Below are 11,369 nucleotides of genomic sequence, written 5' to 3' on the forward strand. Positions count from 1 at the left end.
GGCCAGCGGCTGTGGAGGGTGTACTGGGTCCCCCAGCAGTGCCAGCCCACCGGTGCTGCGCTCGATTTCTCACCGGGCCTTACCTGCCTTCCTGTGGGGCAGGGCTCGGGACCTGCAGCCCGCCATGCCTGAGCCTCCCACCCCCTCCGTGGGCTCCTGTGCGGCCCGAGCCTCCCCGATGAGCGCCGCCCCCTGCTCCATGGTGCCCAGTCCCATCGACCACCCAAGGGGTGAGGAGTGCGGGTGCACGGCGCGGGACTGGCAGGCAGCTCCATCTGCAGCACTGGTGTGGGATCCACTGGGTGAAGCCAGCTGAGCTCCTGAGGATATGGGGATAGGTGAGGATATGGGGAACCTTTGTGTCTAGCTCAGGGATTGTAAATACACCAATCAGCACCCTGTGTCTAGCTCAGGGTTTGTGAATGCACCAGTGGACACTCTGTATCTAGCTACTTTGGTGGGGCCTTGGAGAACCTTTATGTCTAGCTCAGGGATTGTAAATACACCAATCGACACTCTGTATCTAGCTCAAGGTTTGTGAACACACCAATCAGCACCCTGTGTCTAGCTCAGGGTTTGTGAATGCACCAATTGACACTCTGTATCTAGCTACTCTTGGTGGGGACTTGGAGAACTTTTATGTCTAGCTCAGGGATTGTGAATACACCAATCGGCACTCTGTATCTAACTCAAGGTTTGTAAATACACCAATCAGCACCCTGTGTCTAGCTCAGGGTTTGTGAATGCACCAACGGACACTCTGTATCTAGCTACCCTGGTGGGGACTTGGAGAACTGTTGTGTCGACACTCTGTATCTAACTAATCTGGTGGGGACTTGGAGAACCTTTGTGTCTAGCTCAGGGATTGTAAACGCACCAATCAGCGCCCTGTCAAAACAAACCACTTGTCTCTACCAATCAGCAGGACGTGGGTGGGGCCAGATAAGAGAATAAAAGCAGGCTGCCCAAGCCAGCAGTGGCAACCCGCTTGGGTCCCCTTCCACACTGTGGAAGCTTTGTTCTTTCACTCTTTGCAATAAATCTTGCTACTGTTCACTCTTTGGGTCCACACTGCCTTTACGAGCTATAACACTCACCGCGAAGGTCTGCAGCTTCACTCCTGAAGCCAGTGAGACCACAAGCCCACTGGGAGGAACGAACAACTCCAGGCGCGCAATGAACAACGCCAGGCGCGCCGCCTTAAGAGCTGTAACACTCACCGCGAAGGTCTGCAGTTTCACTCCTAAGCCAGCGAGACCATGAACCCACCAGAAGGAAGAAACTCCAAACACATCTGAACATCAGAAGGAACAAACTCCAGATGCGCCACCTTAAGAGCTGTAACACTCACCGCGAGGGTCCACGGCTTCATTCTTGAAGTCAATGAGACCAAGAACCCACCAATTCCGGACACATTTTGGCGACCATGAAGGGACTTTCGCCTATTGCCAAGCGGTGAGACAATCGCCGAGCAGTGAGACCATCGCCTATTGCCAAGCGGTGAGACCATTGCCTATCGCCAAGCAGTGAGTACCATTGGACCCCTTTCGCTTGCTATTCTGTCCTATCTTTCCTTAGAATTCGGGGGCTAAATACCAGGCACCTGTTGGCCAGTTAAAAGTGACTAGCGTGGCCGCCGGACTAAAGACACGGGTGTCAGACTTTCTGGGAAAGGGCTCTCTAACAACCCCCGACTCTTCAGAGTTGGGACCGTTAGTTTGCCTAGAACCAGCTTCCGCTTTTCCTGTACTTCTGGGCTGAGCCGAGGGTCGACAGAGAGGAAGGCCATGCAGCTCTGGGGTCCCAACAACATGTTGGTTGACCCTGCGGCCATGAGCAGAACTCTCAAAAGCATGTCGCCCAAGCGAGACTCGCCCATCTATCCTATCTATCCTGACCCTAGCCCCCTGGGTCCTAATGCCTGCCAGACAAACTTCCTCTTGCCTCCCTTCTCTGAGGTTAGACCCACTTCTAAAAATTGCTACCTGTCTCTGGTGCTTTTCTAGTTTCTCCGATAAGAATGATTTCTAGTATAAACTCCAGGACTCTGTTACCTTCTTTAGGCACCCGGGCTCACCAATCAGAAAGACATAATTTTTGCCCAAAGCCCCATCGTAGTGGGGACTACCTGAAATTTTAGGATCCCTCCTCACACTAACAGGCCTAACAAAAGCTATTCCTGAAGCTAGGATATGGGGAGCCTCAGAAATTGTATCCTTCCTATTCATATAAGTTAGGACAAAAGATGTCACTCTTCCAACCCTGGAGACCCCTTCCCTCCTTCAGGGTATGGCCCTCCACTTCATTTTTGGGGCATAACATCTTTATAGGACAAGGGTAAAGTCCCAATACTAACAGGAGAATGCTTAGGACTCTAACAGGTTTTTGAGAATGCGTCGGTAAGGGCCACTAAATCTGATTTTTCTCGGTAGGTCCTCCTTGTGGTCTAGGAGGACAGGCAAGGGTGCAGGTCTTCGAGAATGCGTCGGCAAGGACCACTAAATCCGACCTTCCTTGGTCCTCCATGTGGTCTGGGAGGAAAACTAGTGTTTCTGCTGCCGCGTCGGTAAGCGCAACTATTCCGATCAGCAGGGTCCAGGGACCGTTGCGGGTTCTTGGGCAGGGGTTGTTTCTGCTGCTGCGTCAGTGAGCGCAACTATTCCGATCAACAGGGTCCAGGGACTGTTGCGGGTTCTTGGGCAGGGGGAGAAACAAAACAAACCAAAACTGTGGGCGGTTTTGTCTTTCAGATGGGAAACACTCAGGCATCAACAGGCTCACCCTTGAAATGCATCCTAAGCCATTGGGACCAATTTGACCCACAAACCCTGAAAAATAGGCAGCTCATTTTTTTCTGCACTGCGGCTTGGCCCCAATATTCTCTTTCTGATGGGGAAAAATGGCCACCTGCGGGAAGTACAAATTACAATACCATCCTGCAGCTTGATCTTTTCTGTAAGAGGGAAGGCAAATGGAGTGAAATACCTTATGTCCAAGCTTTCTTTTCATTGAGGGAGAATACACAACTATGCAAAGCTTGCAATTCACATCCCACAGGAGGACCTCTCAGCTTACCCCCACATCCTAGCCTCCCTATAGCTCCCCTTCCTATTAATGATAAGCCTCCTCTAATCTCCCCTGCCCAGAAAGAAATAAGCAAAGAAATCTCCAAAGGACCACAAAAACCCCTGGGCTGTCGGTTGTGTCCCCTTCAAGTTGTAGGGGGAGGGGAATTTGGCCCAACCCGGGTACATGTCCCCTTCTCCCTCTCTGATTTAAAGCAGATCAAGGCAGACCTGGGGAAGTTTTCAGATGATCCTGATAGGTACATAGATATCCTACAGGGTCTAGGGCAAACCTTTGACCTCACTTGGAGAGATGTCATGCTACTGTTAGATCAAACCCTGGCCTTTAATGAAAAGAATGCGGCTTTAGCTGCAGCCCGAGAGTTTGGAGATACCTGGTATCTTAGTCAAGTAAGTGATAGAATGACAGCCGTAGAAAGGGACAAATTCCCTACCGGTCAGCAAGCCATCCCCAGTATGGATCCCAACTGGGACCTTGACTCAGATCATGGGGACTGGAGTCGTAAACATCTGTTGACCTGTGTTCTAGAAGGACTAAGGAGAATTAGAAAAAAGCCTATGAATTATTCAGTGATGTCCACCATAACTCAGGGAAAGGAAGAAAATCCTTCTGCCTTCCTCAAGCGGCTATGAGAGGCCTTAAGAAAATATACTCCCCTGTCACCCAAATCACTCGAGGGTCAATTGATTCTAAAAGATAAGTTTATTACCCAATCAGCCGCAGATATCAGGAGAAAGCTCCAAAAGCAAGCCCTGGGCCCTGAACAAAATCTAGAGACATTATTAAACCTGGCAACCTTGGTGTTCTATAATAGGGACCAAGAGGAACAGGTCCAAAAGGAAAAGCGAGATCAGAGAAAGGCCGCAGCCTTAGTCATGGCCCTCAGACAAACAAACCTTGGTGGTTCAGAGAGGACAGAAAATGAAGCAGGCCAATCACCTGGTAAGGCTTGTTATCAGTGTGGTTTACTGGGACACTTTAAAAAAGATTGTCCAATGAGAAACAAGCTGCCCCCTCGTCCGTGTCCACTATGCTGAGGAAATCACTGGAAGGTGCACTGCCCCAGAGGATGAAGGTTCCCTGGGTCAGAAGCCCCCAACCAGACGATCCAACAACAGGACTGAGGGTGCCTGGGGCAAGTGCCAGCTCATGTCATCACCCTCACTGAGCCCCGGGTATGTTTAACTATTGAGGGCCAGGAAATTGACTTCCTCCTGGACACTGGCGCGGCCTTCTCAGTGTTAATCTCCTGTCCTGGACGACTCTCCTCAAGGTCCGTTACCATCCAAGGAATCCTGGGACAGCCTGTAACCAGGTATTTCTCCCACCTCCTCAGTTGTAATTGGGAGACTTTGCTCTTTTCACATGCCTTTCTTGTTATGCCTGAAAGTCCCACACCCTTATTAGGGAGGGATATATTAGCCAAGGCTGGAGCTATTATCTACATGAATATGGGGAACAAGTTACCTATTTGTTGTCCCCTACTTGAGGAGGGAATCAACCCTGAAGTCTGGGCATTGGAAGGACAATTTGGAAGGGCAAAAAATGCCCACCCAGTCCAAATCAGGTTAAAAGATCCCACCACTTTTCCTTATCAAAGGCAATATCCCTTAAGGCCTGAAGCTCATAAAGGATTACAGAATATTGTTAAACATTTGAAAGCTCAAGGCTTAGTAAGGAAATGCAGCAGTCCCTGCAACACCCCAATTCTGGAAGTACAAAAACCAAATGGTCAGTGGAGACTAGTGCAAGATCTTAGACTCATTAATGAGGCAGTAATTTCACTATATCCAGTTGTACCCAACCCCTATACCCTGCTCTCTCAAATACCAGAGGAAGCAGAATGGTTCACAGTTCTGGACCTCAAGGATGCCTTCTTCTGTATTCCCCTGCACTCTGATTCCCAGTTCCTCTTTGCTTTTGAGGATCCCACAAACCACACATCCCAACTTACATGGATGGTCTTGCCCCAAGGGTTTAGGGATAGCCCTCATCTGTTTGGTCGGGCCCTAGCCAAAGATCTAGGCCACTTCTCAAGTCCAGGCACTCTGGTCCTTCAATATGTGGATGATTTACTTTTGGCTACCAGTTAGGAAGCCTTGTGCCAGCAGGCTACTCTAGATCTCTTGAACTTTCTAGCTAATCAAGGGTACAAGGTGTCTATGTCAAAGGCCCAGCTTTGCCTACAGCAGGTTAAATATCTAGGCCTAATCTTAGCCAAAGGGACCAGGGCCCTCAGCAAGGAACGAATACAGCCTATACTGGCTTATCCTCGCCCTAAGACATTAAAACAGTTGAGGGAGTTCCTTGGAATTACCAGCTTTTGCTGACTATGGATCCCTGGATACAGTAGATAGCCAGGCCCCTCTAATCAAGGAAACCCAGAGGGCAAATACTCATCTAGTTGAGTGGGAACCAGAGGCAGAAACAGCCTTCAAAACCTTAAAGCAGGCGTTAGTACAAGCTCCAGCTTTAAGCCTTCCCACAGGACAGAATTTCTCTTTATATGTCAGAGAGAGAGCCGGGATAGCTCTTGGAGTCCTTACTCAAACTCATGGGACAACCCCACAACCAGTGGCATACCTAAGTAAGGAAATTGATGTAGTAGCAAAAGGCTGGCCTCACTGTTTAAGGGTAGTTGCAGCAGTGGCCATCTTAGCATCAGAGGCTATCAAAATAATACAAGGAAAGGATCTCACTGTCTAGACTACTTATGATGTAAATAGCATACTAGGTGCCAAAGGAAGTTTATGGCTATCAGACAACTGCCTACTTAGATACCAGGCACTACTCCTTGAGGGACCAGTGCTTCAAATATGCACATGCGTGGCCCTCAACCCTGCCACTTTTCTCCCAGAGGATGGGGAACCAATCAAGCATGACTGCCAACAAATTATAGTCCAGACTTATGCCGCCCGAGATGATCTCTTAGAAGTCCCCTTAACTAATCCTGACCTTAACCTATATACTGATGGAAGTTCATTTGTGGAGAATGGGATACGAAGGGCAGGAAATGCCATAGTTAGTGATGTAACCATACTTGAAAGCAAGCCTCTTCCCCCAGGGACCAGTGCCCAGTTAGCGGAACTAGTGGCACTTACCCGAGCCTTAGAACTGGGAAAGGGAAAAAGAATAAATGTGTATACAGATAGCAAGTATGCTTATCTAATCCTACATGCCCATGCTGCAATATGGAAAGAGAGGGAGTTCCTAACCTCTGTAGGAACCCCCATTAAACACCACAAGGAAATTATAGAGTTATTGCACGCAATGCAAAAACACAAAGAGGTGGGAATCTTACACTGACAAAGCCATCAGAATAGGAAGGAGAGGGGAGAACAGCAGCATAAGCAGCTGGCAGAGGCAGCAGAAAGGAAAGAAAGAGACAGGAAGTCAAAGAAAGAGACAGAGAGGAAGAGACAAGAAGTTAGAGAGAAAGAGGGACAGACACAGAAAGTCAAAGAGAGGGTAAAAAAGAGAGGAAGAGACAAAGAAGAAGTCGAAGAGAGAAAGAGAGAGATGGAAGTAGTAAAGAAAAAACAGTGTACCTATTCCTTTAAAAGCCAGGGTAAATTTCTCTCTACCCGGCCAAGGCATATTCTCTTATGTGGATCTTCAACCCATATCTGCCTCTCAAACAGTTTGCAAGAAATAATGAAATCTATCCTTACTTTACAATCCCAAATAGACTCTTTGGCAGCAGTGACTCTCCAAAACCGCTGAGGCCTAGACCTCCTCACTGCTGAAAAAGGAGGACTCTGCACCTTCTTAGGGGAAGAGTGTTGTTTTTACACTAACCAGTCGGGGATAGCATGAGATGCCACCCAGCGTTTACAGGAAAAGGCTTCTGAAATCAGACAACGCCTTTCAAATTCTTATACCAACCTCTGGAGTTGGGCAACATGGCTTCTCCCCTTTCTAGGTCCCGTGGCAGCCATCTTGCTGTTACTCACCTTTGGGCCCTGTATTTTTAACCTTGTCAAATTTGTTTCCTCTAGAATCGAGGCCATCAAGCTACAGATGGTCTTACAAATGGAACCCCAAATGAGTTCAACTAACAACTTCTACCGAGGACCCCTGGACTGACCAGCTGGCACTTCCCCTGGCCTAGAGAGTTCCCCTCTGAAGGACACTACAACTGCAGAGCCCCTTCTTCGCCCCTATCCAGCAGGAAGTAGCTAGAGCGGTCATCGGCCAAATTCCCAACAGCAGTTGGGGTGTCCTGTTAATTGAGAGGTGACAGCGTGCTGGCAGTCCTCACAGCCCTCACTCGCTCGCTCACTCTCGGCACCTCCTCTGCCTGGGCTCCCACTTTGGCAGCACTTGAGGAGCCCTTCAGCTCTGTATCTAGCTACTCTGATGGGTCCTTGGAGAACCTTTATGTCTAGCTCAGGGATTGTAAATACACCAATCAGCACTCTGTGTCTAGCTCAGGGTTTGTGAATGCACCAATGGACACTCTGTATCTAGCTACTCTGGTGGGGCCTTGGAGAACCTTTGTGTCAACACTCTGTATCTAACTAATCTGGTGGGGATGTGGAGAACCTTTGTGTTTAGCTCAGGGATTGTAAACGCACCAATCAGTGCCCTGTCAAACCACTCGGCTCTACCAATCAGCAGGATGTGGCTGAGGCCAGATAAGAGAATAAAAGCAGGCTGCCCGAGCCAGCAGTGGCAACCCGCTCAGGTCCCCTTCCACACTGTGGAAGCTTTGTTCTTTCACTCTTTGCAATAAATCTTGCTACTGCTCACTCTTTGGGTCCACACTGCTTTTATGAGCTGTAAGACTCACCACAAAGGTCTGTAGCTTCACTCCTGAAGCCAGTGAGACCATGAGCCCACCGGGAGGAACAGACAACTCCAGGCGCACCGCCTTAAGAGCTGTAACACTCATCACGAAGGTCTGCAGCTTCACTCCTGAGCCAGCGAGACCACGAACTCACCAGAAGGAAGAAACTCCAAACACATCCGAACATCAGAAGGAACAAACTCCAGACGCACCACCGTAAGAGCTGTAACACTCACTGTGAGGGTCCACGGCTTCATTCTTGAAGTCAGTGAGACCAAGAACCCACCAATTCCGGACACACAACCGGCCATGTGACAGGCTCAGGGAAGGACATGTGACTCCAGGCAGGCCAGTGAAGTGCAATTCTAGGTTAGACTGGCCGAGAAGGAGCGGCCGTGTTTTCTGTTGATGGATGCTGCTGCCCTCTCCTCAACCTCTCACACTCTGCACTAGAGACAACCTCCCTGGGGCTGAGGCCAGCACAGCGCAAAGCACAGCAAGAGGGGAGCCCGAGCCCCTGGATCCAGCCATCCTCCACGGCAAGCTCAGACCACCCGCTCCCTCAACTCTTTCACAGAACCCTGGTCTACCTAGTTGATGTCTTATATAATTCCACTATTATCTGTGATTAATTAATGTGGAACCACATGATTATCTGTGTGACCTGGTCTGAGGTCTCCCCTAGACTGAGCACCCCCTCTGGAGGGCAGGTGAGCATCTGACCGGTCCACAGCTGTGGCCCCCACACAGCAGCTGGCACACACAGGGGCTCTGCGTGTTAGACTCCTGCAGTAACACCCAGGGGCATGGGTGCGCCTTACTCCTCTCTGGGATCCCAGAGCCCAGCACAGCGTCAGCCAGGCACAGCAGAGAGAACAGGAGGTGCAGGCTGAGACAGGGCAGTGCAGTGCCTAAGAGTCTGGGCTGTGGAGTCTGAGAGCTCTGGTTCCAATCCCAGCGTGGGGCCCTTAGGCAAGGTGTCTCTCCTCCCTGAAAGCAGTCTCACCAGCCAGAGACAGTGTTGGCCCTGCCTTACAGGCTGTTGTGAGGGTGAGATGAATTGACTCCAAGTACTTGGCACCCAGGAAGTGTCCATTGCTGTGGGGCATGGCGTGACTGGAAGGAGGAGCCCCAGCCAGCGACCTGGAGTGGTCTGCCCAAGGTCAAGGCCCCAGTACAGCAGAAGCAGGAGCTCTAGAGCTGTCAAAGACCTTTATTCAGTCCTGGAGTGGAGCTGGCCTGACAGGGTGAAGCCAGGGGCTGCTTAGGGCGGGCCAGACCCTCAGCCCCTGAGCAGGTCAGGCCGGCCAGGCGGGGCTGGTAGGTACCAGGTGCCAGCAGCTGCAGGGCAAACTCGGTGATGACAGCTGTGAGGCCCCAGACCCGGTGTGGTCCATGCAGGAAGACGGGTAGTGTGTAGCGGAAGTGGCCACCCCGGCAGAAGTGGGTATAGCCCTGATTCTGCGTCTGCAGCAGGTGGGCCAGCGGCAGTGCAAACACCTCATCTACCTGCAGGCAGGAGGCAGAGAGGGTAGACAGAGGACTGGAACAGCCCAACCCCCTCATATCCCCCAGCTCACCTCCTCCGAGTTGGGCCTGAGGCTCTGGGGATCCAGTGGGCCTACACCAGCAAGCACTGGCACCACGGTGGCCTTTTGCTGGGGAAGAGGGCAGGTGGTCAGGGAAGCATGGCCTTCGCTGGGTTTGAAGGCTGGGGAGGGGAGTGTGACAGGAAGACCCCTTTGCCATGCATAGGCCTTTGGTAGTCATGTTCGGGTCCACCTGCCTGTGTCCTCCAGCCATGCTGACTGACTCAGGTCCCCTCAAATGCACTAGACCTGTTCCCTCTGCTTAGGACAATCTCCCACTTGGCATTCAAGCCTGGGTTCAATCCCTGCCTACCCCATGAAGCTTCCCTGACCCTAATCCACCAAACTGAGTGGAGCTGGACCACCCCATCGCCCTGGGCCACCTCTACTCAGGGCACCAGAGCCTCCCCAATCCCTTCCCGAGGGGGTGTGTGGGGTGGTGCATGTGACCAGGCAGGTTAGGGGCACCCTTCCACACTTTGTGCCCGTGGGGGTCCATGACCACTCTCCTGGTCCCTGGGAGCCCAGCTCCAGGGCAGGCACAGAGTGAGTGAATGGGGTGGGGTGGCCTCAGCCAAGTGGCTCACCGGATCATACACAGGCCGCAGCAGGCCCCACACGTGCTCCTCGGGCACTGCCAGGCCCAGCTCCTCCCGGGTTTCCCGCAGGGCCGTGTGCACCACATCTTGGTCAGCCGGGTCGCACTTGCCGCCTGGGAAACTAAACAGACACAAGGAGTCTGGTCCTTGGACTCTTGGGGCCACGGAGAGGTCGGGGTGTCGGCAGTGCGGGGGGGCCACTGGCCCACCAAAGTGTCGCCTGCCTCTGCCCCTAGTTTACTGGGAGGCCCCAGGCAAGCCACGCGACCTCTGGAGGCCAGTTTACCTCCCTGAGCAATGGGGATAAGGAAGAGAGTCCCGGGACAGCGCAGGATAAGAGGGTCTGCAGCAGGGGCAAGAAGATCCTGGGGCTCAGATACCCAAATTCGGCCTATGGTGGCCCCAATAACACTGACATTGTCCTCAGGATGTTCTTAATTCCCGCCGGGCGGGGCTCGAATCTCTCCGTAGTCGCCGGCAGGGGGCGGCGTCCGCCCTCTAAGCGGGAAACAGCTCAAAGGGGTGTCCCGGCCCAGGCGTGCGCGCAAGGACGCGTACGACGGGCCCACGCGGCGAGGACGTGGCGCCCGGGCAGGTGCACCGGGGCCGACGGACACGGATCGCTGACCTCTCGCCGCAGCCCTTGGGCGGAGGGACTCTCCCCAGACCCATTTTACGGAGGCGGAAACCGAGGCTCGAAGGGGCTAAGTGCCCTGCCAGAGGTCCCTGCCAGCCCCGGGCTCCTGTGGCCTCCGGCAAAGGGCTAGGAGTTCCCGGCCGCTGTACCTGACGTCGCCCTTGTGCCTCCCGGTCAGGCGGCTGGACCGCAGCGTGTACAGCAGCGCCGGGACCCCACGCACTGAGCAGAGCGGCACGAGCACCGCGGCCGACGCGGGCCGCGCGCGGAGCCGGGCCGTGGCCCCTGCCAGCAGCCGGCGGCAGCGCAGCTCGCCCTCGGCCGACAGGCAGTCGGGCAGCATGTCAAGTCCTGCGCGGCCGGGACACTGAGGGCGCGGGATCGGGCGAGGGAAGAGGCGAGGCGGGGCGAGGCGGGGCGAGGCAGGGCGAGGCGGGGCGGGGCACTCAGCCCGGGTCCCTCCGGAAGCTGAGAGGGAGAAGGGGCAGCCCGCGCGACGCGTCCCGCCTGGGGGGCTGCGGAGCGGCAGCGGCGTCGGGGGGCCTCAGTGGGGTGGGTCTGTTCGTGGGCGGGGCCTGCCCGGAGACGGGGCCTCGGTGGGACTGGGTCTGTTCGGGGGCGGGGCCTGTTTGAAGGCGGGTCCTCGGTGGGACGGGGTCCATTAGGGG

General features: G+C 53.3%; 1 protein-coding gene and 1 long non-coding RNA gene across 2 annotated transcripts; one reads left to right on the forward strand and one right to left on the reverse strand.

Moving 5' to 3' along the window:
* Positions 1-1,403: 1,403 nt before the first annotated feature.
* LOC134807356 (uncharacterized) lies at positions 1,404-7,838 on the forward strand. The gene is made up of 2 exons (XR_010147573.1): positions 1,404-1,526; positions 7,086-7,838. It is a non-coding gene; the product is annotated as an uncharacterized LOC134807356 (long non-coding RNA).
* Positions 7,839-9,071: 1,233 nt separating this feature from the next.
* NUDT8 (nudix hydrolase 8) lies at positions 9,072-11,256 on the reverse strand. Its single transcript, XM_522294.9, has 4 exons — positions 10,851-11,256; positions 10,053-10,185; positions 9,457-9,534; positions 9,072-9,385 (listed from the first exon to the last, which is right to left on the reverse strand). Exons 1-4 carry the CDS (start codon positions 11,042-11,044, stop codon positions 9,080-9,082), a joined length of 711 nt encoding a protein of 236 aa, XP_522294.2. The 5' UTR covers positions 11,045-11,256; the 3' UTR covers positions 9,072-9,079.
* Between the last annotated feature and the right edge of the window lie 113 nt (positions 11,257-11,369).

This window comes from Pan troglodytes, chromosome 9, assembly GCF_028858775.2.
Source record: "Pan troglodytes isolate AG18354 chromosome 9, NHGRI_mPanTro3-v2.0_pri, whole genome shotgun sequence".
Classification (NCBI taxonomy): domain Eukaryota; kingdom Metazoa; phylum Chordata; class Mammalia; order Primates; family Hominidae; genus Pan; species Pan troglodytes.

Bases quoted from the DNA above. Each gene is read 5' to 3' on its own strand.
- NUDT8 (XM_522294.9), bottom strand. From the start codon at position 11,044: ATGCTGCCCGACTGCCTGTCGGCCGAGGGCGAGCTGCGCTGCCGCCGG. The intron at 9,535-10,052 runs GTGAGCCACTTG...CCTCTTCCCCAG, and splicing joins TGCGGCCTGTGTATGATCCG to CAAAAGGCCACCGTGGTGCC. The intron at 9,386-9,456 runs GTGAGCTGGGGG...TCCTGCCTGCAG, and splicing joins TCAGGCCCAACTCGGAGGAG to GTAGATGAGGTGTTTGCACT.